At 43.3% G+C, this 26,092-nt stretch overlaps 1 protein-coding gene across 10 annotated transcripts in view; it reads left to right on the forward strand.

Moving 5' to 3' along the window:
* CDCA2 (cell division cycle associated 2) overlaps positions 1 to 26,092 on the forward strand; it is a 168,862-nt gene that overhangs the window by 14,427 nt on the left and 128,343 nt on the right. For all 10 annotated transcript variants that reach the window (XM_033947519.1, XM_033947518.1, XM_033947520.1 and 7 more), the window contains 3 exons: positions 2,892 to 3,054; positions 3,281 to 3,480; positions 21,062 to 21,155. In XM_033947519.1, the coding sequence (XP_033803410.1) occupies positions 2,892 to 3,054; positions 3,281 to 3,480; positions 21,062 to 21,155 (457 nt within the window). The remainder of the gene's footprint in view (positions 1 to 2,891; positions 3,055 to 3,280; positions 3,481 to 21,061; positions 21,156 to 26,092) is intronic.

Genomic DNA, 26,092 nt, shown 5'->3' on the forward strand with positions numbered 1-26,092 from the left:
CGTATGTATTAGTTACTTAATTTAATTGATTTAAACTTTGTATAGGAATGTTTGTATTTGTCATTTTAATTTGCTTAGATTTATGTCTGTGTGATTTGTTACCCATATTTGGCTATTTTAGCAATTGTACATCGCCTAGAACTTGGAATAGGCGATTAATCAAATTATATAATAAACTTGGAAACTTGGTGGCGATTATGTTGGTGAATCAAGTTTCCGAGTTACAAGCTCTGCCTTCCTTAAGATTTCGGAAGCAGTGCTCTCTTTATGCACGCTTCTGTCTTTCTTAATGAAAGTAGTCTGGGCCTTCCACGTTAATCAGAAAGTCTGTTTGCCTGCTCTTTTTGAGTCCCTGCCAGACACATCCCTCTTGGATTTTATGGCAAGACCATGTTTTTGGTTGCCATTGTCTCAGCAAGGTGGATCTCAGAGTTACAGGCTCTCTCCTATAGAGAACCATTTCTTAGGTTTACAGAATCTGGGGTTTCTCTGCGGACAGTACCTTTGTTTCTGCCAAAGGTGGTTTCTACGTCAATCAAGAGATTCGGCTACCCGCTTTCCACCCCAGGAGTTCGGCAAAACAGGACAAGATTTTGTGTAGATTGGATGTATGTAGAGTCATCCTGTACTGCTTGGAGAAATTGAAGAAATCTTATTTTAGTCAGCTGGAATACCGTCATATTAATTACCATGCAACTTACTCTTCCACTTTTCACTCTATGGCAGGGTGTCAGACTCAGGGATTGGAGAGGTTGTAACCCTATAGTTCTACTAAGACTAAGGGGTCCTTTTTATTAAGGTACACATTTAGCGGGTGCTAATCTTTAGAGCGCGCTAAATCAATTAACGTATCTTAATAAAAGGACTCCTAAATATCTTAATAAAAAATTTGGCCTGCTATTTAACCTATGTTTTAGATTTCGGCCCCTTATGTGATTGAGTTTGACACCCCTGCTTTATGGGCTATAAGAAAAAGGATAAAGTGCTGCATTTGCTGGATGCTAAACAAGTGCTTCTCCAGTACCTCAAAGTTGCCAGTGAGTTTTGCATATTGGATTACCTTTTTGTTCTTACCAGTCTTGCCAAGAAAGGAAGGCCCGTGTCTAAAGCCTTGGTTTCCAGATGAATTAAAATGGCTATTTCCTCCGCGTATGTGGGTTGCGGTAAGCAGCTGCAGATCACATTGAAAGTGTACTCCATGAGAAGTGCGAGTACCTCATAGGTAGAGACTCAGGCAGTTTCACCCAAGTAAATCTATAGAGCAGCTACTTGGTCTACCCTTCATACCATTACCATGTTCTATATGGTGGACATAGCAGCCAGGAAAGATGCCGCTTTCAGGTCCTCCATTTTGAAGGCAGGCTCAACAGGCCCACCCTAGACCAGGGGTAGGGAACTCCGGTCCTCAAGAGCTGTATTCCAGTCGGGTTTTCAGGATTTCCCCAATGAATATGCATTGAAAGCAGTGCTTGCAAATAGATCTCATGCATATTCATTAGGGAAATCCTGAAAACACAACTGGAATACGGCTCTCGAGGACCGGAGTTCTCTACCCCTGCCCTAGACCAGTGTTCTTTAACCACCGGTCCATGGACTGATGCCGGTCCACAGAAATTTCCTGCCGGTCCACAGGGCCGGCATGTGCATCAGGCCCCAAACTATGTTCAACTGCCGGTCCGCAGTGCGATCGATGCGTTGTTAATAAGATTATATTGTGTGTGTATATGAAAAATGAATGGAAAAAATAGTGTTACAATTAGGACTATGGGGGCAGGGTCTGGAGTGGAGATTGGGTAGAGATGGGCAGGGTCTGGCCCACGACTTAGCCCAGTGTTCTTCAACCGCCGGTCTGTGGACCGATGCCGGTCCACAAAATAATTCTTTTATTTCTGCCGGTCCATAGGTGTAAAAAGGTTGAAGAACACTGCCCTAGACTATGGAGACTGCTTTGGTACATCCCTAGCGTTTACAACTACTAGTCACATGGCACTATAAAGAAAGATTAGGTTCTTATCTCAATAATCTTCTTTCTTGTAAATGTGTCTGGTGGTCCTGAATTCTCACCCTGTCAGTGGGCTTCACATGACTTCTGACTTAGGATCAGTCTGAATTTGAAGAATTCTCTGTCTCAGATGAGCTGAGAGGATCTTAAAAAAATAAAAGGAAAACATTCAAGAACATAAAATCTGGTTTAAGTCTCTGCTTGATTGTAGGACATACGAATATTGACGAGCTCTATATAAGATTAGTGCTGGTGACACATGTTTGTATCTGGTTTGAGCAATTATTTGAATGTTATGTTAATGGGTAATGTTTTTGTTACAGAGTAGAACAGAATTGTAGTGTCAGAGATTTTTTCCCATTTCCCTCCTTCCAGTTATGTCTGTCATTACAGTGTTGATTGTTTTTGTACATATTGAGGGGGCAAGAGCAGCTCCCTGAGAAGGAGGCTGAGTTCAAAAGATGATTGACAGCATTCTTCAAGCAACTTGTGGGTTCAGATGCAAGAACCCAATCTTTCTTAATGGTTAGATGTGAAAATTATGTTGAGCACAGAAATGTATAACTGGGCCAGTGTGTTTAAATAATCAGAATATGAAGCCATTAACATGTTGCTGCACAAGAAATGGAAGCTTTTCTGTAGCTCTATATACAGTACATTGTATCAATGAACGAAAACTGTGTATTGACTTAGGGTTTTTAACCAAAAGTTTTATTTCAACATATGTTTGCACATCAGAGCAATCATGTGTGCCTGATAGACAAACTGCCAGTCAATTTGGGTACATGAGCTTCTGTTTTAATAGCTTTCTTGATGGATATGTATAGTATTTTAGAACTGTATAGTCCTCAACCAAAAATACATTTTTTTTGTTTTGCTTGTTTTTCAGGATAGCCCATATAGATCTCCTATAATTAAATCTCCATATAGTTCTTCATTGAAAGAGAAAATCTCTGTATTCAGATCCTCTTTCCAGTCATTGGAAGAAAACAATGGGAAAATCAGTGATCTTGAGTTCTCTGAGGAAGAAAAAGAATCTGTGGTGACAAAACGTAAGAATTTATAGAGAAATTAATATCTTTCACACAGCATTTTGTAGTGTATTTGTTTATATCATTATCAGACGTTGAGACTTTGTTACATTAAGTTCAGCAATAGAAATCTGTTAGAGGCAGAATATATTTTGAGCCCAAATCATCTGGGTCAGCAGGTATATTTATGTGCATGAGTTTCTAATAGTGTTTATACTTAATTAAATAATTTGTGTATGAAATACAGCAGAAAGCAAGAGCCCATTAAAGAAGCAAAATGCGAAAACACTACCAAATGGAGAACCATTAGCTAAGAGAAAAAGAGTGACTGAAGGAAATTTCAACCTAACATCATCAGAAGATAAAGAGACTAGAACAAGCAGTGAACTTCCTTGTGGTGTCCAGGAGGTCGCTGTTTGCAGTGAAACTGCAAAAGAAATGTTCAAGGTATAAGTGTTTGACATACTATAAAAATGTTTGTTTTTCTGACTAGATGACTGACACTTTGGGCTTATATTAGCTATTTTTGGATTTAGAACTAAATTTCCCCTTTTTGGATTAATTTCCCTTATATATGTGTATGAACAGTTCTACCTGAAACTGATACTGGTATGACAGAAGCGGAGCAGTTCTGATTTGAAAAAGAAACTAAAAGAAAGTCTACTAGCAAATTGAGTCTTGGTTAAAAATAACTTGATTAGCAAGACCAACTTCATGGCTGATTCTTGTAGGGTGCTTCATTAGCATTCTGGGCTGTCCTCCAATTCCTCAGTTATCTCTCTACAAGCGAGATGATAGGAGCCTGTCTTTTCTGCTCATGTTCAATTAAATTTGGTTTCTGCTCACCCGCTGCGAGGCTTTTTGGTGCTGCAGAAGATCCCAATCTGGGGCATCTCTGGCTTCAAGGGAGCGCAGACTGAGGTGGAGAGTCTGTTTCCAAGGGGCAGACTGTTTTACAGTGCACCCACTTGGACACCCTGCACTAAAAATTCAAAGGTTCAGAGACAGATCCCTTGGGAGCAAGGCTCACCCCAGGTTTGTCCGCAGTGGGCTTGAGGGCAGACTGAGTTGGCTCCGTTGCAGGATTCCAGTATCGGGGATGGCTGCTTTCCTGCTGATGAAATATGGTTAAACCACTATGATCCTGAGACAAAACAACAATTCATGCAATGGTGGCACTTGGATTCTCCAAGGCCAAGGGAATTCAAGACTCAAAAGTTAGCAGGCAAGGTCATGATGTTCCCTCTAAGCTGAGCAGGTGTCCTCCAGCTGCATTGCTACCACTAGGAGGTGGAATATTTTCAGTCGCTAAGGACAGGTATGTTCCCTGGAGTCCTGCAGAACTTGCCTGTCCCTCACAATTGAAAAATGTGACAGTAAAACAGCACCCTCTATTGGTGAGACTGTGGGTGGAGGACTCCTGCTCAGCATGACCATCATGTTTTAGCATCAGAAAGATGTTGTAAGAGGCCAAACAGTTAATGCTGAATACTGCTGTGCTGATTAAAGGAGACATTGAAAGAAAAAGGAGAGGGAAGCAGAAAGGAGTTCCTTTAGCAAAGCAATGTACCTGTTCATAAGGCTGTTGATGAATGTTTTGACACAGTTGGGGTTTCAGTGCATAGATCATGTATCCTCATCAGATCTTGCTCCATCTGACTATTTTCTGTTTACAAACCTTAAAAAGAGTTTAAAAGGGTGACAATTTTCGAGTGATTCGAAGATGATTTAGCAACTGAGCAGTATTTCAGTGATCAGACATCGGAGTATTTTTTTTTTTGGAAGGGTTACAGAAACTTCAGACACGATGTGCAAGATATGTTGAACTTAGGAGTAAATATGTGGAATAACTTGTAAGTTTTGTGGCTCACATCATTCCTTTCTTGGTTGGGCTGAGAACTTTTCAGCAACCCCTCATAACAGGCTGACAGACAGTCTGTATAACAAAATTGTGGGGAGGGTCTTTAAAATTTGTATTTGGGGGTTCTGGGATTAGTCAGGTTCCCCCACCTCTAAAATCCCCAAATCACTAGTTTTAGACCCCAGTTCCCCCGGGCCGTTTTGGTGCTAAAATTGCTGCTGCGGTGGCTGTTTTGGATTTTCCAATTTGAAAATAAAAGCCTCTATCTGCCTCAAAACACCTTGATATTGCTTAAAAACAGGATACCTTGGATTCAGGCCAGATTCACAATGGATAGCTGTCTGAGGATCATCCATGTCTCACATGCCACTCAGCGTGGTGGTGGTGGTGGTGGGGGGGTGGAAGTCAATGGCTTAGCCCAGTGTTCTTCAATCGCCAGTCTGCAGACCGGTGCCGGTCCACAAAAAAATCTTGCCGGTCCGTGAAAGATTCGGGTCCCCACCGCAACAAAAGCTGACATGCAACTTCCTGTTGCTATGCCGGAACACCTGCCTTCACTGCGGGACTCATTCCGCGTATGCCTCCTGATCCTGCCTTTGTCTCCGCACCCCCAGACCAGCAGCAGCAGCTCTGTGTGCTTTTAACTTCGGCACACAGCTGCTCCTAAGCAGTAGTTTAGCCGCGGTTTCATGAGACAGCCTAAGGGCCTTTGCTAGGTCGGCCCGCTTCAATGATGCGATGTGGGCCGGCCTACCAAAGATCCCGAGGCTGCCTCATGAAACTGCAGCTAAAGTACTGCTTAGGAGCATCTGTGTGCTGAAGTTAAAAGCACACAGAGCTGCTGCTAGCCTACATAGAGGAAACATTTGCTGGAGAGGGAAGGAGGGAAGGGAGAAGAGGTACTCCTGACAAGGGAGGGGAAGGCGGTACTGCTGACAGGGGAGAAGGGAAGAGAATTACTGTTGGATAAGGGGAGGAGGAAAGGGAGAAGGTACTCCTGGACAAGGGAGGGGAACAGGGTACTGCTGGACAAGGGAAAGGGAAGGGAAGAGAGTTACTGTTGGATAAGGGAAGGAGGAAAGGGAGAAGGTACTGCTGGACAGGGGAGGAGGAAAATTGGAAGGAAACAGCTGGCAGGGAGATTAGAGGAGGGGAAGGAGTCGGGATGGAATGGAGAGATCAGATGAGGGAAAGGGGAGAGACAGAGGAATGAGAAAGTAGAGAGAGATTGCTGGGAAGGGGGTCAGATGAGAAATAAGGAGAGAGGGACAAAGATGCTTGATCTGGTGTAGGAGAGATAAAAATGAAGAGAACAGAATGGATCATCTAAAAAGGAGAGAGGGGGCACAGGCTGGATGTAAAGGGGAGAGGGGCATAGAAAGAAGGCAGATACCATAGTTGTTGTTATTATTATTATTATACTAGTGTTTAAGCTCGTTACCTTAATGGGTGCTAGAATAGATGTCTGTCTATCTTTCTCCTGCCCCCCTGTCTCTTTCTTCCTTTCTTTCTGTCTCTCTTCCTGCCCCGTTTATCTTTTTTCTTTCTGTCTCCTATCTTTCTTTCTCCCTCCCGCTTTCTTTTTTCTTTCTATCTTTTTTTCTTTCTGTCGCTCTCCCTGCCCAGACCCTCACTGAATAGGCCGTTACATTAACGGGTGCTAGAATATATATGTGTGTCTGTCTTTATTTATTTCTCTCTCTGTCTCCTTAGCCGCTTTCTGTATTTCTGTCTTTCTTTTGGCTGTCCACCACCACCCCTTGCATGCTCCCCCTGTCCATTCTCCCTTCCTTTTATCTCCCCTGTGTCCACCACCACCCCTTCACTGCTCCCCTTATCCAGCAGCAGCCCGTCTCCCTTTGTTTTACCTCCCCCCTGTCCATCTGCACATTTTCCTGTTCCCCCTGTCCAGCAGTAGACCTCCCTTCCTTCCCTCCCCCCACCAAGCAGTCTGAATAGTTACATTTGTAAACTTCAAAAAAGCTGAGAACATTGTTATCGAGAAATAAATGCTTCAAGTCAAGCAGACCTTGAAAATCCAGCCCTGTTCCATTTCTGCTGGCATCTTTGTATTGCGGGTGGCTGCTCCCTGTCGCTTTCAGGCCTTTCCCGGGGCGCTTTAACCTGCGGTAATGTGTGCGAGCGGCTCCAGCACCGGCTTCTCCACCCGGACCCTGGGCACGCTCCGCCCCTTAGCTACCCGGAAGTACCGGGCTTCACTCGCCTGCTCCCGGAGAGTAGCCCGAGAGGGCGGGAGGGGGGAGCGGCTGCCGTGGTGATCTTGCCGACTCCCTTGCCGGAGTTATTTTTCAGTTTAAAGGTGCCACGGCGGCTTCTCTAACGATCCCCGCGTGCATTAGAAGTGTTTTCTGAAGCAGGTGCGGCTGGTGACAGGAGCCGCGGCGGCACCTTTAAACTGAAAAAATAACTCTGGCAAGGGAGCCGGCCAACTGGCAGTTCAATTGGTCTTATCTGCTTCCTGCTCGCCTTGCCGTATTTTTTTTTTAGTTGAAAGACGCGGCGGTGGCTCATCTCATGATCCCCACCTGCGTCGGAAGTCCGACGCAGGCGGGTATCGTGAGAGGAGCCACCGCTGCGTCTTTCAACTAAAAAACACAATACGGCAAGGAGCAGCAGGGAGCAGGCCAGACGGAAGAAATGGACCCTAAGCAGCACATGCGCACTCCTATCTGCGGGTTGCTACAGCTCACGGAAAACGGACGCACGCGATGGGAGTGCGCATGTGCGGCCTAGCATTTTATTATATTAGATGGTAGGGGGAGAGGGCAGACAGTGGATGGAAGGGGCAGACGCTGGATGGAAGAGAGTGAAAAGACGATGAAAGCAGAAACCAGAGACAACAAAAGGTAGGAAAAAATAATTTTATTTCTATCTTGTGATTAGAATATATCAGATTTGAAATATGTATCCTGCTAGAGTTGATGTTAGACATAACTGGGGAGTGCAAAGCCCAGGCAGTGCTTCTTTAGCTTTCAGCTGGCTTAGGGCTCTCTCTGACCAGGGGGCACTTGCCCTAGTTGCACTCACCCTAACACCATTCCTGCCATGTGTGACTCCGGTATTCTGTTAACATGATATTTGTGTAGCATTCTGTAATAATTTGGCTTATTCAGTTTTCTTGATAGTAGAGGGGATATATGTGAAGGGGAGGAGAGACGGGGTTTAGTTGATCCTTGTCCTGTATTATTTGTATTTATAAAATGACAATTATACAGAATATTGTTTCATAAGAACATAAGCAATGCCTCTTCTGGGTCAGACCTGAGGTCCATCGTGCCCAGAAGTCTGCTCACGCGGCGGCCCAACAGGTCCAGGACCTGTGCAGTAATCCTCTATCTATACCCCTCTATCACCTTTTCCAGCAGGAAATTGTCCAATCCTTTCTTGAACCCCAGTACTGTAATCTGCCGTATTACGCTCTTTGGAAGCGCATTCCAGGTGTCCACCACTCGTTGGGTAAAGAAGAACTTCCTAGCATTTGTTTTGAATCTGTCCCCTTTGAACTTTTCTGAATGCCCTCTTGTTCTTTTATTATTCAAAAGTTTGAAGAATCTGTCCCTCTCTACTCTCTCTATGCCCTTCATGATCTTATAAGTCTCTATCATATCCCCAAGTCTCCTCTTCTCCAGGGAAAAGAGACCCAGTTTCTCCAATCTCTCAGCGTAAGAAAGGTTTTCTATCCCCTTTATCAGACTCGTCACTCTCCTCTGAACCCTCTTGAGTAACGCCATGTCCTTCTTAAGGAACGGCGACCAATATTGGATGCAGTACTCCAGATGCGGATGCACCATCGCCCGATACAATGGCAGGATAACTTCTTTCGTTCTGGTTGTAATACCCTTCTTGATTATGCCTAGCATTCTGTTTGCCTTCTTAGCAGCCGCTGCACACTGTGCCGTCGGCTTCATTGTCATGTCCACCATTACCCCCCAAGTCCCTTTCTTGGGTACTCTCATTTAATAACATTCCTCCCATCGTATAGTTGTACCTCGGGTTTCTGTTTCCCACATGTAATACTTTACATTTCTCAACGTTGAACTTCATCTGCCATCTCGTCGCCCATTCCCCTAGTTTGTTCAAGTCCCTTTACAATTCTTCACAGTCCTCTTTAGTCCGAGCTCCACTAAATAGTTTGGTGTCGTCTGCAAATTTTATTATTTCGCACTTCGTCCCTGTTTCTAGATCATTTATGAATATATTAAATAGCAGCGGCCCGAGCACCGAGCCCTGCGGGACCCCACTCGTGATCCTCCTCCAGTCTGAGTAGTGGCCCTTCACTCCTACCCTCTGTTTCCTACCCGCCAACCAGTTTCTGATCTATCTATGTAAGTCTCCTTCCATCCCATGGTTCTTCAGTTTCCGGAGTAGGCGTTCATGGGGCATCTTGTCAAAGGCTTTTTGGAAATCTAGATATATGATGTGATGTGTTTTTTTTAATACTTTAATAAAATATGTTCAATATAAAATCATAACTATTTGAGGCTTGTGCGGATGGGATCAGATGGTTAGTGGGACCGAGGTCGCGGGGACAGGGTGGCGATGGGGTTTTTAAAAATTTCAGTCTTAGTAGTTTGCCGGTCCACAAAATAATTATTTTATTTCCGACGGTCCATAGGTGTAAAAAGGTTGAAGAACACTGGCTTAGCCTCCCCTAGTTCCTCGGGAGGTCTTAGTACCCAGATGGTGTGAGGGCCAGGGGAAAAAGTGCAAGTTTGAGCTGAGGAGCAGCGCAAGTATGTCCCTGGAAAAGAGCAGTTGTGACGCTGCTGCAAAACCCCAGAAGAGGAGCTTGTGAGCAACTGCAGGAGCTGTCTGGACATCCTGTACAAGGGTTCCCCTCTGAATTCATCATTATGATTGAAGCTTACATGATTGATAAGGGTCACATGGAACCCTCAGAGATCGCGGCTATGCTGACACGGGTTCATCACCTCCCCTCCTAATAAAAAGAGCGCAATTACTTAGCAACAGTGCCATGCGGAAGACAGGGAGGGCCAATCTGAGGAAGACTGGGATGAAATGGACTTTATTTCAATGGCTTTACTCTCCCAGTCAAGTTCCTCTGAAGCAGGAGATGCTGCTTCATTTCTGGATTTGGTGGAGGCTCCTGATCTTGGAGAGGACCTGACTGTGCGCTGGCTGTTTAAGCCGTCAGCGCTTTTGGAAGTGATCACAGACTCCCTCCAGGAATTAAAGATAAAGTCTTTGCAGCCCTATGCTACACAGTGCTTGCTTATGAGCAGCACAAAAGTACAGACCAACTGTTTTCTATCTCAAGACATTACAAAAATGTTCACGGACCATTGGGAGGTTCCGGAGGAGCCCCTTTGGATGGCCAAAGCCATGGCAAGGCTCTATTTGATGGATGCTGAATTTAACTAGCTCTTTGTTCCACCAAAAGTGGATTTCCTGGTTGCACAGGTTCCCAAGCATACCTCACAGGGAAGATGACATGGTATTAAAGGATGCCCAGGAATGAAGGCTGGACTTTGTTCATAAGAAGCTTTTCGAGGCTGTAATCTGGTTTGAAAGCAGCTGCAGTGGTGTCTTTTGTTGTTTGGATTTGCCCATGATCCAGAGGCAATTGTCAGGAGGGATCACCAGTTTTTAATGTTTGGAGTGGATTGTATAGCTGATGCTCTGTATGACCTTTTCGGAGTCATAAGCAAAATGTCTGCCCGCAGGATGCTATGAATCAGACACAGTTTTTCCAAGGTGAGCTTTAGTAAATTACTTTTTCTTTAGCATTCCGGCACAGGATGGGTTTACGCTCCTCTGCCAGCAGGTGGAGACTGAGACACTGACTTCTGTCTACAGTACAAGTGGGTTGTGCAGTCCCTATTAGAATCAGTCTTTTCTCAGTCTCCAGGTGGAGTGGTAAGATTGTGCAGTCTGTGCTGAGGTTTGTTATGGGCCTGTTGGATCTTTCTTGTTCCTTTTATTGTCCGGACAGAGCTTGGAGGACCCTCTCGGAGATCCTGCTGACCTCGGGGGTGTCACACTCAGAAGGGTTGAATTCCTCCTCCCCATTTCCCCCACCTCTCCAGGTTTTCTAAATTTAAAGGAGCCTCAACTGTATGTCTGGCCACTTGTTTGGCACAGACTACAGTTTAGAGTGCCTGTGGGGTCTGCTCTCTTGAGACAGCTAGTTTAGCTGTGAGAAGTTAAAAAAAAAAAAAAAAAGACACGGAATAAAAGAAGCATAAAGTGGTCCTGAGGCTGCCGTTTATGTACGACGTTGTACACGGGTTTTTGGTGCATTCAGTATGAGCATTTCCAAAAAGAAGCACAAGTGCATTTTATGTTGGCGCTGAGCGGTGGATGCGGCTGGCGGGTGCACCAAGTTCCGACCTCCTTGAGGGGACCTGGCTTCGGGTGTCTGTCCATTCCCCTCAGCCATCGTCCAAACAGCCACGGGTGTCATGGGACAAGGAGTCTTTTCTGGCTGATCTGTTTTCTTCGGATGAGGACTTGGATCTTGGGGAGGATTTTTCAGATCTGTTAGGAGGGTCTGATGTTTTGGATCCTGTACAGTCGATGCTAACAGAAAACCATGTCCTTTTCATACACAAAGAACACAGAAACACCCTCGCCCAATATGGAATAATCACAAACTAAAAATAAAAAAATGTAGACAAAAGTTAAACTGAAACGCCAAGAAACCAGACTCTGCAACACCACAGAAACAATGGCACATGTCCCCTAATACTGTACAAAATATAAAGACTGTACAAATTAACAAATAGAAGTAAAAGAAATAACGAGAAATAAGAAAATACCATTTTATTGGACTAATCCATTTTTCAATTAGCTTTCAGAGGCCAAATCTTTCTTCAAGACAGTACAGTATACTGCTGTTATGGTATGGTATCCTGTCCTGACCTGAGGAAAGGGGTTTAGTCCCCCCAAAATTGCCTTATTTCAATTTTTTATCAATACAGTTACAATATTACTTATTACTTGATTCTATGTAAAGCAACAAAAAATTTTCTTTCTACCTTTTGTCGTTTCTGCTTCAATCATTTTCTCTTCGCTCTCTTCTTTCTATACAGCGTTTGTTCTCTCTCCCTTCCATGCAACATCTGCCCTCTCTCTTTGCCCCTTCCATCCAGCCTCTGCCCTCTCTCTCTCTACCCATCCCTTCCACCTACTGTCCACCTTCTCTCTGCCCTTTCCATCCAGTGTCTGCCCTCTCTCTCTTCCAAATGGCATCTTCCCTCTTTTTATGTCCTTCAATAGCTTCTTGGGCTGAATCTTCTCTTGTGTGTCCGGTGGATATCTGTAAAGCTACGGTTTGGTCTTCTCTCTATTCCTTTGTTTGACACTACCGTGTGGATGTTCAGGCGCATAGGGCGCAGTGTTCAGTGAGCGTGTTCTTGTGGCAGCCCTTCGGGGGTCCCACCCATGATGGATACTGCTTTGGTACATCCCATGGGTGGAGATTACTACAGATCACTGGTTGCTGGACATTATAGAGGAGGGGTACAAGATTGAGTTCTTTCGTCCCTTATTGGACCTTTTTCTGGAATCTCTGGCTGGAAAGCCAGACAAAGTGATCAAAGTCCGAGCAACAATGCAAAGGCTGCTGGGTCAGGAAGCCATAGAGCCCATACCAGAGGAAGACTTATGCTCCGGAAGATATTCGATGTACTTCATAGTGCCCAAGAGAGGCCTAGAAGACTGGAGGCTGATTCTAGACTTCAGTGCAGTGAATGCAGCCCTAGATCCCAGGGAATGGTCACTGTCTCAGGAAACCTTCACTTGCTTTGTGAATTGGTGGGGGTGCTTGCCAGTCAATCTGATGGCATCACAGCCAACATGAAGGCGGCTTGGTTCTTCAGTCAAAGATATGAGCCAGGAAGCGAAGACCTGGTGCAACCTTGGCTAAAATATAACATAATAATAACAGTTTATATACCGCAGTACCGTGAAGTTCTATGCGGTTTACAATGATTAAAAGGTATTACAGATCAAGTGGAATAAACAAAGTTCAGAGTTGGTGAATAGCAGTTCTAAAGATCATTTGTTGAGGACTAAGATTGTATAGGTCAGTTGCCTAAGTATTTCAGGAACAGATGTGTTTTTAGGCATTTCCTGAATTCCCTATAGGTAATAGGCACGAGCAGTTGTTCCAGGTCTTTACCCCATAGTGCTGCTTGATGTGAGAAAAGATGTTGATGATAGCTTTTAAATTTACAACCTAACCGGTGGAGAGGCAAAGTTCGGATGTGAAGTTCTCCTGAATCTGTTGGTTGTGAAGGAGAAAAGGTCTGTGTTATATTTAGGGGCTAAGCCGTAAAGTACCTTGAAGCAAAAACAGCCAAACTTGAATTTCACACGTGCCTCCATCGGCAGCCAGTACAGAAGTCGATAGGAATGTGTCACGTGATCAAACTTCTTCAGTCCACAAAGTAACCTAACCGATGCATTTTGTACCAGTTGCAATAGCCGCATGTTTTTCTGGGAGAGTGCCAGGTAGGCGATGTTACAATAATCGAGTTGACTCAGTATGAGAGATTGTACCAGAATTCTAAATGATGGGACATCGAAGTAAGTTCTGATGGACCTAAGCTTCTAGAGGGTGAGAAAGATCTTTCTAATCAGGGAATCTACCTGGTTTTTCATGGTCAGGCTCTGGTCTAGTGTTACTCCCAATATCTTCAAAGTGGGTTGAATGGGATAAGTAAGGTTACTGATGCACAATGATGCTTTAGTGTCAATTGGGCGTGGCAATGCTATAAAAAATTTTGTTTTCTCTGAATTTAGCTTTAGTCTGAATTCAGTCATCCATTGCTCCATCCGATTTAGTGCTGCTGTTGCTTTGGGGGTGACTTCTGAGACAGAGGTAGTAAATGGGATAATTATCATGAAGTCATCAGCATAGCTGAATAGTTTTATCCCCAGTTGGGACAATTGTGCATCCAATAAGGCCATGTAACCATTGAAGAGCAGTGGGGATAATGGTGATCCCTGTGGCACGCCGAATTGCTCCATGTATCGGAGAGATCGTAATTAAAACGGACTTGGTTGGTGCGTGATATAAGGAAGCCTCGAAACCAGTTTAATACCTCTCCTCTGATTCCAATTGTGTCTAAGCATTGTAATAGTTTCCCATGATCCACCAAGTCGAAGGCAGAGCTCATGTCAAATTGCATGATTAGGGCGTTGAGGCCCTTACTAAACAGGTAACGCACATTGTTCAGGATAGCCGCAATTACTGTCTCAGTGCTAAACTGAGGCCTAAAACCAGATTGAGTTTCGTGCAAGAGAGAGAACTGGTCGAGATATTCCATCAGTTGGGTGTGTACCATTCCTTCCATGATTTTTACAATAAATGGGATGGATGCTACTGGTCTATAGTTTGTTACTGATGTTGGTGATTCTTTACGATTTTTTGGAATTGGGGTTATTATAATATGACCATTATTAGTGAGGAATTTTCCATTGTTTAGGTTATTGGTTAGGTAATTCATTAGAGATAGTTTAAAGTCTAATGGAGCTGCTTTCATAATTTCTGGGGGACATGAGTCCAGGACGCAGTATGATTTAGAGTATTTGTTATATAACTTGATGTAGTTATTCCATTTTAAATTGTGGAAGGAACTCCAAAATATTTTCCACTGGTATTTCATTTCTTTGTATATCAGTTGATTGATGTTCGTATTTGGCAATTATTGAGTAGCTATTTCTTAGGTTTTTAATTTTTTAATCAAAATTTGTGCTAGATCATTTGCTGAAGATAACTTGATGTCATGTATGGGTTGAGTGTAGTGTGTGGTGTCAAATAAATTTGTAACTATGTTGAATAGTTCTTTAGTATTAGTTCCTTTTGAGCTAGTGTTTGATGAGTTAATTTTGGATGAGTAAAATGTTTTTACGTTTTTCTTTTATCTGTTGTTTGTAGAGTTTAATGTTGGATCTCCAGTTATTCTGGTCTGACAGCTTTCCCCTTTTTTTCAAGATTCTTTCTAATCGTCTTACTGGTTGTTTCATTGTTAAGAGTTCGATGTCAAACCATTTGTTGTATTTGTTTGAGCAGCTTTTTACTATTTCGTTTAGGGGCACTATTATTTAAAATGGATGTGCTAGTTTTCATCCAGTGGTCATAGAAATCGACTCCTTCTATCTTCGCTTATAGATTATATTGTGACCAATATTCCTCTGAGTTGATATGGCCCATTGTGAGGTGTTCTCTTTTTGTCCATGGACGTGTCTTAGATTTTAGCCGAGTCCAAAATAGATTGAAATAATAAGTGTAATGGTCAGACCAGATATCATGACACCAAGTACCATCCAAAAGAGAGATGGGAGGATTTAAGATCTCCTTTATGGACATCGTTACCACGTCTAAATGATGGCCTTTTTCATGTGTTTGAGTGGGTGAAGGGAGATTGTAATTGTGTAAAGAGAGAAAGTTTTTAAAATCTTTCGCTTCTAGATTGTCTATTTCATCTAGATGTAAGTTTATGTCTCCCACAATTAGATTATGTGATGAAGTGATTGAGTTATGTTGGACAAATTCGCAGAAGTCCTCTCTAGCTTTTGGCCAGCTTTTCGGTGGAACATAGAATAATATACAAGTAAGGGAATCTTCTAGTTCCTTATTGCTAATTTTACGGGCTAATATTTCTAATTGGTTGGTCATTTTGGAATCTAATAGTTCAACTACAAATCCTTCCTTGGAGGCAATTGCTAATCCTCCCCCTCTTCTTCCATCACGATTTAGCATGTGAATTTTAAAATTATCTGGTAGTAGGTCATTTATTATTGGGTCACCTTCAGAAAGTAGCCACATTTCTGTTAGGAAAAGACAGGCTATTTGCTTGTTGATTATCCAGTCTTTAATTAAAAATGCGTTGTTCCTAACAGATCTGGTGTTAAGATATGCACAGGGAACAGAAGTAGCTGTGATAGGTTTGGTGGACGTAGTGGTTTTGATAGGTTTTACTTCCCTTATCCTTTTATTTTTTGGGATACGTTGATGTCTTCCGTTGCTTGAGATTACTTTGATATGGTTTGCTCTGTCTTCCTGTTGGTTAATTATAAGCCTGATGGGTAGATCAGTATAGTGGGCTGAATGTAACTGTGGATAGAGTGACTTAACATCCTTGATGTTATTATATATTAGATAGATTAGTAGAATTAGTAGGAGATGCATGCTTGCGGAATAAACTGACTCCTGTTTGTCCTAATGGCTATTTGGTGTTTCTGTTACTTCCAGTTTCTAGGGAATTAATTAGCAGTGAATCAGAAGGCACTAGATCAAATTCAATAATAATAGTTAAATTAACAGTTAAATTAGTTATATAACAGTAAATCGGATATCCCTAAGTCAAATTCGATAGCCACAGTTGAATTGATAATTAAATTAATAGTTAAATTAGCAATAAATCAGGTAGTACTGAATCTGATTCAGTAGTAACAGTTTTAAAGTTATGTGTCTTGTATTGCGAGTGCAGGCTGGAATAAAAGAACCAAAGTCGGCAAACTGAGGAGGGTAAGCTTGGTTCTGAGGTGATTCAGCTGTGCGCTCAAGCAGTGGCGGCGAGTGCAGGCTGGAATAGATAATACAGACTTAGGTTATCTAGACATGCAAATAATTAGGTTAGTCAGTCATGCAAATACTTATCAGTTTGACCAGTGGAAGGAGGCTTCTTTTGCTCCGCACAGACGCTTTGCAAAGGCGCGTGCTAAGGCGCAGGCGCCTTTGCCGTGCGCCTTAGCCATCGCGCCGAACGGCCGAGCGCCGTTCGCTCCTCTGGAATTTAAACTGTTCTCGGCAGGCCTGGGATGGGCGGAGCAGGCTCTCACGCCCAGCGGGGACGGGGTAGTAACGAGGCTCCCCTGCTGCTGGAGTCGCTGAGGGTTTCTTCCCTTTGCAGGTCAGGGCTGGTGAGTTTCCCGCTCTGCAGGGCTGTTCCTCAGCGTTGTCGGCTGGGACTCTCTCTCTCCCATTGCGAGTCAGGCTCCAAGGCTAAGTGGTCCCGCAACTGCCGACGTCGGGGGTTGGTGTGGGCGTCTTTCCCTCCGCAGTTCTTTACACCTTCTCACCAAAGCCTGTGATAGGCAGACTTCTGCACAGGATCATGGTGCAGCCAGGGGCCAGTGATCCTAATAGCACCAGATTGGCTGAGGTGACCATGGAATGCAAATTTGGTATGTCTGTAAAGGGTCTAAGGTTTGTCTTCATGTCATCTCCAACTACTCATGCAGGGTCCAATTGCCCTGCAGAATGCAGATCACTTTGATCTTATGGCATGACTCTAAGTAGCGCATAAAGACTGTTTGGACAGAGTGGTCTCCTTCACCCTTCTAAGAAGTAAGAAGAAGATGATTATTGTAGCATATATGAAAACCTAGAAGTGCTTCCAAGCTTGGTGCGCTCAGATGAGTGAGGACCCAAGCTTGGCACTGATCTCTCTGGTACTCGCCTTTCTGCAGGAAGGTCTGGATAAAGGCCTAGTAGTTGGCTCCCTGGAAGTTCAGATTTGAGGCTCTCATGTTTTGGGACTAGGATTAATAAAAGCAGTTTAGCCGCACATCCAGAGGTGGCCAGATTTTTGAAGGGCGCTTTGTGCCTCCATCCTCTGGTGCAACATCCCTTTCTAGCATGGAGTCTTAATCCGGTTCCATGGGCATTGGCTATTGTGCACTATGAACCTTGAGCAAGCTTCCCTGATGGACCTTGCCATCAAAACTGTGTTTTGGTGGCGATTACCTCATCCTGATGAGTGTCGGAACTACAGGCTTTGTCATGCAGAGATCCCTTCCTTAAAATTTTGGATTCTGGTGTGGTCTTACATACAGTACCATCTTTCTTACCAAAAGTGGTTTCCAGCTTTCACATCAGTCAAAAAGTAAGCCTACCTGCCTTCACTCCTTCGGGATCAAGAAAAAGTGATCAGGTGTTGAAATTGTTAGATGTGTGCAGTATCTAGAGGTTGCGAACAAATCATTGTTCATATTGGTGGGGGCTGCCCACAAAGGTCAACCAGCCTTGAAAGCAATCATTTCAAGATGAATCCATATCTCCATTTCTTCAACCTATATCAGAAGTGAAAAATGTCCGCCTATATCTTTGAAGGCACACTCCACTAGAACAGTAGCTTCCTTATGGTTGGAATCTTTGGTGGTGTTCGCAGTAGAAACCTGTAGAACTGCTACTTGGTCTTCTCTCCATACGTTCAAGAAGTTTTAAAGGGTGGATGTGTTGTCAAACAGAACTCCACATTTGGATTTTCAGTTCTGACAGCAGGCTCATTTGTCCCTTTCTAAACTTGGGGGACTGCTTTGATATGTTCCACAGGTTCAGGAATGGAGTGTCTGTCATACCAGAAGGAAAGATTAGGTTCTTACTTCAGTAATCTTTCTGGTAGACACAATCCATTCCTGATGCCCACCCTGTCAGATGTTCATTTGCCTGCTTTCTGCCTCAAAGGTGCCAGGGAATCCAGACATCTTGTTTTTTTTTTTCCTTTGTACAGCCTTGACAAGGATAGAGGATGCAATTTCTGCGTTGAAGAAGCTAGGGAGTATTTATAAAATCTCACATACTCTTAGTGCAGGTTAAGCTCAAGTTGGTGACTTGTCTGTTTTTTGGGTTTTTTACCCTGTTATGTATTGCAAATAGTTAAATTTTGTTTATCTGTTATCTGTTTGATAATATGAACATTGTTTATCTGTTATCTGTTTGATAATATGAACAGAACAAAGTCTCTCTGTATCCCTCCCTATTCTATTTCCTTTCCCTCCCTATTCTATTTCCCTATTCTATTTCCTTACCATCTGCTTTTGTACAAACTGAGGAATTGGAGGTCAGCCCAGAAGGATAGGAGAAAGAGCTAAAGAATGCTAATGAAGCTCCCTACAAGAATTCTCTCGAAGAGATTGACTACTCACAAGTTCAGGAATGGATGTCTACCAGAAAGATGATTACTGAGGTAAGAACTTAATCTTTCCTTAGACCATACAAATGAATTGGCTGAGAGGGGCACCCACTTTTAGATAATTGTACAGCATATTATGACATCCAGTTTGTGATTTGGTTTAATTATCAGATTATTGGCTTGAGAGGTTAGTCAGACATACAAGAAGGAATGCAAAGATATATTTAGTAGCGAAGACATAGGATTCTGTACAGTGACTGTTACTTCCCATTAGTTGCAAATCTGCAGAAGGGTATCACATCAAAACTCTGAACTCTCCCCTCCTGCAGTGGAAAATAACTCCCTTTTCAGTTTTTCCTTCTGCAAGTGAACTCAAAAAATGTGTTCTGATCTGCAGCTGTGGACCTGCCCCGCTGAGCTTGGTATTCAGATCTGGTACGTCTCCAAAGGGACAGGTGTCTCAAGCTGCCAGTTCATCCAGGGCTCCTCAGTCAGGGCCCAGTGCTCATGGAGAATCCAGAGTGCTTTGATCTTATGGCATGGCTCTTTGAGTGCACGGCTCTAATTCAGAAGGGCTACTAGAGGTTGTCGTTATGACTCCTTAGAGTGAAGAAGCCAGCGAAGAAGCGGCTTATGCGACGACCTGGAAGGCATTCCAGTTATGGTGTACCAAGGAACAGGTGGAGCCTGAGAAGGCTTCTATCCCGGTGATTCTAGCATTTTTACAGGCTGGTCTTGAAAAGGGCTTAGCGGTTTTGTCTTTCAAGGTACAGATAGCTGGCTTCTTGTGTTTTAGGGTCTGGAGAAGCATGTAGTCATTAGCATCTCATCCAGATGTCATTCGATTTTTGAAGGGGCACCCAGATTGCGGGCCACTGTGCGCAGGCCTTTCCCATTTTGGGACCTCATTATTGTTCTAAAGTACCTGTCTCAGGCTCCGTATGAGCCCTTGCTGGACATGTACCTCTTGGATATTAAGGTTAAGACTGTGTTTTTGGTCGCCATTGTCTCGGCAAGGTAGTTTCTGCCTTCATATCAATCAAGAGAGTCATTTGCCCACTTTTCTCCCCAAGGGTTCAGCAAAACAGGATAAGATTTTGCAGAGGCTAGATGTACATAGAGTCCTCCTGCACTACTTGGTGAGGACTAATGATTCTCGGCTTTCCGACCACCTTTTTGTTCTAACCAGTCACTCGAGATGAGGCTAGCCAGCCTCCAAGGTCTCGATTACCAGATGGATTCACATGACAATTTCATCTTTGCACATTGCCTGTGGTAAACAACCCCCTATCTCAATTGCAGCATATTCGACTAGAGTTGTAGCTGCTTCCTAGGTGGAGTCTAGGCTGTTTCGCCTGATGATATTTGTAGAGCAGCTACTTGGTCTACTGTCCACACTTTTACAAAGTTCTACAGAATGGATGTGGCGACTCGAGAGGATACCGCTTTTGGGTCCTCAGTACTGTGGGCAGGCTTACATGTTCCTTTCTAGATGTCTGGCACTGCTTTGGTACATCAGCTACCGTACAGAATCCTATGTCTTTGTTACTGAATGAAAGATTAGGTTCTTACCTTGCTAATCTTTTTTTTTAGATAGAAGACATAGGGTTCTGTACGTCCTGCCCTGTCAGAGCCTTTGATTCGCATGATTTCTGCCTCGGACATTGGCAATGTCCATCCCGGGACTTTTTCTCCTGTATCTAAGATTAAGCAGAGACAATATTACAGAAACATGGGGGACCCTATGCCCTTTCTCCTTTGGGGGGGGATGTTTTTTGGGGTTTTTTTTTTTTTTTTTTGCAAATAATTTTTATTGAGAAAGCAGTCAATACAAACAATAAATACTAGTCAGGGGGGGTTTATGGTTCTTACTAGTTGCATTTAGCAGGTTGGTTCATATCTACTCATGTTCATAATTGCTGTTCAGTGTTAAATTGTTAAATGTTTATTAATCATTGTTTTTTTTATCATGTTACAGAGCAGAACAGAATATGGTTTGTAGCCAGGGAAGCTCCCTGTGCCCCTCCTTCTGTTTTCTTCTGTTTCAGTGGAGTTTGATTGCTTTGGTACCAACTGAAGAGGAAGCTGTTCTCCAATGCAGAAGGGGATGAGTTTAGAATTTTAAAGTGATACCCTTCTGCAGATTTGTGACTAATGGGAAGTAACAGCTACTGTACAGAATCCTATATCTTCTATTTGAAAGAAGATTAGCAAGGTAAGAACCTAATCTTTCATTATTCCAAATCTTTTCTTTCTTTAGGGAAATTGTTTCGATTCATCAGTTGAAAAAACTGGTTGTTCCAGATATTCAGTTTCAGGATTTACGTCTGATCTTTTGGCAGTAGAAGGAAGAGGTGAGCAGATTCTTTATACTAAAAGTAGGAGACAATCGGGAGTAGTGATCAACGAAAAGCAGCACAGCCAAAAAAGTGTAGAAATCAAGTACAATTTTATTGTGCAGACATCGACAAGGTACCTCACGAACGGCTACTAAAAAAGCTGTGGAACCACGGGGTGCAAGGGGATATCTACCGATGGATCAAACACTGGTTGGCAGGCAGGAAACATAGGGTTGGAGTAAAGGGCCAATACTCAGACTGGCGATGGGTCACGAGTGGAGTTCCACAGGAGTCGGTGCTGGGACCTCTATTGTTCAATATATTTATTGACGATCTGGAGACGGGGACAAAATGTGAGGTTATCAAATTTGCTGATGACACCAAACTCTGCAGCAGGGATAGGAACACGGAAGACTGTGAAAACCTGCAAAGGGACCTAACGAGACTGGAAGACTGGGCAAATAAGAGGCAAATGAGTTTTAACGTAGAGAAATGCAAAGTCATGCATGTAGGGAAAAAGAACCCGATGTTCAGCTACAAAATGGGGGGAACACGGCTAGGGGTGAATAACCTTGAAAGGGATCTGGGGGTGATGGTTGACACATCACTGAAACCATCGGCGCAGTGTGCGACAGCCTCAAAGAAAGCAAACAGAATGCTGGGCTTTATCAAAAAGGGTATCACAACCAGGACGAAGGAAGTCATCATGCCGCTGTATCGCGCAATGGTGCGCCCGCACCTGGAGTACTGTGTTCAATACTGGTCGCCGTACCTCAAAAAGGACATGGCGGTACTCGAGGGAGTGCAGAGGAGGGCGACTAAACTGATAAAAGGTATGGAAAATTTCTCATATGCTGACAGGTTAAAAACGCTGGGGCTGTTCTCTCTGGAGAAGAGGAGACTTAGAGGGGACATGATAGAAACCTTCAAAATCCTAAAGGGCATAGAGAAAGTGAATAAGAACAGATTCTTCAAACTGTGGGGAGCCACAAGCACTAGGGGTCACTCGGAGAAATTGAAAGGGGACACTTTTAGAACAAATGCTAGGAAGTTCTTTTTTACCCAGAGGGTGGTGGACACATGGAACAAGCTTCCGGAGGAGGTGATAAGCCAGAACTCTGTACAGGGGTTCAAGGAAGGTTTGGATAGGTTCCTGGAGGATAAGGGGATAGAGGGGTACAGATAGAACTTGAGGTAGGTTATAGAAGTGGTCAGTAACCACTTCACAGGTCGCGGACCTGATGGGCCGCCGCGGGAGCGGACCGCTGGGCAGGATGGACCTCTGGTCTGACCCAGTGGAGGCAACTTCTTATGTTCTTAAATAAAAATCATCGCATAAAAACCCGACACAGGCCATATTTCGTCCCCATTAAGGGCTGCATCAGGGGTTGATAAAACTAGAAAACAATAATAAAACAGAAAATGAATATCATAATAAAACATGTTTTTTAACATATGTTATCATCAACATAAAAGCTACATGTCTATAAAGGACATAGGTTTTTCTTGTAGTCCCTATGTCCTTTATAGACATGTAGCTTTTATATTGATGATAGTATATTTTAAAATATACCATATGTACAATCTGTTTTATTATGCTGTTCATTTTCTGTTTTATTATTTTCCAATTTTATCAAGTCCTGATGCAGCCCTTAATGTGGATGAAACAAGGCCTGTGTTGGGGTTTTATATGATTTAAAGGGGAATGGAATCGAGCCTTCATACCACCTTTTGTAGCTATTGAACCACACTCAAAGCGGCTTACATACAGGTACTTCCCTATCTGTCCCAGTGGACTCGCAGTCTATATAATGTTCCTGGGGCAGTGGAGGATTAAGTGACTTTCCCAGGGTCTCAAGGAGCAGCATAGGGTTTGAACCCACAACCACAGGGTGCTGAGACTATAGTCCTAGCCTCTGCACCACACTCTCTATGATGAGTTTTATTTGATGTCTGCACAATAAAATTGTACTTGGTTTATACACACTTTGGCTGTGCTGCTTTTCGTTAACTACCATTTTGGATTTTGTAGACTGCCTGCCCTGTTGTTTTTTAGGACAATCGAGTATACATAGATTAAAGTACTCCAATTTTTTTTTTTTTTTTATATGTCTGCTTGTACACCATATGTTGAAGCATGAAATTATTAAAATGTTTAATCTCTTGTCCTGCTAGACCAGTCCAAACATGGATTTATATTGCTTATCTGAACTAGTCTAGCAGGATTCAAGGAAAGGAAATGAGTAGGTAAGAATCAGTGAGTTATGGGAGACAAAAAACAATCCCCGTGCAGCCACAGCTCCACAATATTTGTATCTCTAGCAGGTGGTAATGGGCATGCTGCAGTGTAAAGTTCCAGACCAGCTGAAGTACTGGTTGTCCAGTAGAGTTTTGAAAGATTAAGAACTGGTTGAAAGATAGAAAACAAAAGTGTAGGTTTAAATGGTCAATATTCTCATGGAGAAGGGTAAATAGCTGGGATTCCCCAGGGGTCTGTGCTGGGAATGCTATTTTTTTAGCATATTAGTAATCTAGAGATGGAGTAACTAGTGAGATAATTAAATTTTCTGATGACACAAAGTTGTTAATTCTCAAGAGGATTGTGAAAAATTGCAAAAGGACCATGTAAGACTAGAAAACTGAGCATCAAAATGGCAGATGAAGTTTAATGTGAGCAAGTGCAAAGTGATACATGTGGGAAAAAGGAACCTGAACTATAGCAATGTGATGTAAAGTAGAGAATGACACGGTGACAAAATTCATCACCGTTCCCGTCACTGCGGGAAATAATCCCATGTCATTTTCTAGTGTTTATTTCAACCTCAGACCTTCTACACCAGCATTCTTCAACGCAAAGCTTGCGGGTCAGTGGTTGTGGCCATTCATACTCTGATTCTTCCCTCTCTCCTTAAAGAATGACATGAAGATGGTTTCCCGCGGTTATCTGCGGGGACGGGAACGGTGATGAATTTTGTCACCGTGTCATTCTCTAATATAAAGTTCCACATTAGGAGTCGCTGCCCAGGAAAATGATCTAGGTGTCATCGTTGAGGATACATTGAAACCATCAGCTCAATATGTGGCAGTGGCTAAGAAAGCAAATAGAATGTTAGGAATTATCAGGAAAAGAATGGAAAACAAAGATGAATGTTATAATGCCCTTTTCCACTACAATAGATGATACATTCTAGACAATAGGGTTATTTCCCCATACTTGCATGCTCTGCAGAAGGAACCCACTCTGCATTTTTCACTCTGTCTCTGTAGTACTTCACTGATTAGTTTAGTGCCCTCTACAGTCTTTCCTTCTGCACACGTCTGCAGCTCTGTGTGTTCTGCTTTCCCCATATTATTGTTTTAAGTTCAGTTTAGTTTTGTCCCCTTTCCAGGTATTTTTGTGATTGAAGCAAATTTGGAGATCTACCTGCTTGAGAATTTATAGACTTCGGTCTGTAGCTGACAGGCCAGTCCCTTTGGATACCTGTTAGCCACTCTGCATAGTTTTCCTTGGAGCTCAGGGCTGAAGTAGTCTCAACTTCAGTTAAGCAGGGGTTCAGCGCAGACTGTTAGGCATGCTTAGGGGGCTCAGCGGTGTTCTACAGCATGCTGGCTGCATTTTTGCACTTCTGCCCGTCAAGGTGCGCATCTGGTGGTCTGCTGGAGTGGGGGCATAGTCGGACAGTGGAATCTGACCGGCACTCCGAAGATTAGTTTTGTGAAAGCATTCCCAGCGTTATGGCAGTGAATTCTTATACAGCTACTGAGTAAGAGCTGTGAGCAGTTGGATTCCAGTGTATCAGGTCACCATGAGTACAAGGAGCTGACAGCTTGTGAGAGACATTGGGGGAAAGTTTAAAAGTGGGGTTTTCTGAGTTTCTGCATATTGCCCTGTGTTACCCATCCTGAAAAATCCTAAAATCGCCGTTTTGGAACTTTGGGAAATGTGAGAAATATTGTGGGGGTTTTTGTGCAAATTTGGTGCCGGTGGCCGTCTTGGATTTTTAGTGATGTTTTTTTTTTCCTTCTTGTTTCTTCAAAACTGCAATTTTTGCCTGGATAACTGCTGAGATAGAGTCCTTGGGGGGGGTCTCTACATGTGAATTCATGCCAGGATTGTGCAAATTTAGTGCTTTTAGAACATCATTGCACCACGTGCAGCTGGGGTAAGGGGGGGGGGGGGCTGTAGCAACCAGCTTAGCTTTCCCCCCACAGAAGCAGGTGATCAGACGCTCAGCCAGCCCAGTGGGGTGGCCTCCATTACTTTCGGGACTCGGCACAGCTGGTTCATCGGTCAATCTGGCTGTAGACTCTCCTTAGTCTAAGACATGCAAATTTAAGTCATCTAAGGGTGACTCCATGCTCCAGGAGCTGGATACTTTCTCTAAAATGAGATTTTGTACTCGGAGTTTAAAAATCAAAACCTGAACTATAGCTATGTGATGTAAGGTTCCATGTTAGGAGTCACTGCCCAGGAAAATTATCTAGGTGTCATCAGGGCTGTGGAGTCGGAGTAAAGGAATCGGAGACAATTTTGGGTACTGAAGTCGGAGTCTTGGCTACCAGAAACTGAGGAGTTGGAGTCAAAGGATTTATCTACCAACTCCACACCCTGGGTGTCATTATTGAGGATACGTTGAAACCCTCAGCTCAATGTGCAGTTGTAGCCAAGAAAATAAATAGAATGTTAAGAATTATCAGGAAAAGAATGGAAAACAAATATGACTATGTTATAATGCCCTTATATTGCTCTATGGTATGGCTGCACCTCGAATACTGTGTATAATTCTGGTCATCGTATCTCAAAAAAGATATAGTAGAATTAGAAAAGGTACAGAGATGGGTGACAAAATTGATAAAAGGGATGGAATGGCTTCCTTATGAGGAAAGGCTAAAGCAGCTAGGGCTTGTCAGCTTGGAGAAGAGATGATTTAGGGGAGATACGATAGTCTATA

The sequence above is a fragment of the Geotrypetes seraphini genome, chromosome 6 (genome assembly GCF_902459505.1).
Source record: "Geotrypetes seraphini chromosome 6, aGeoSer1.1, whole genome shotgun sequence".
NCBI classification, from domain to species: domain Eukaryota; kingdom Metazoa; phylum Chordata; class Amphibia; order Gymnophiona; family Dermophiidae; genus Geotrypetes; species Geotrypetes seraphini.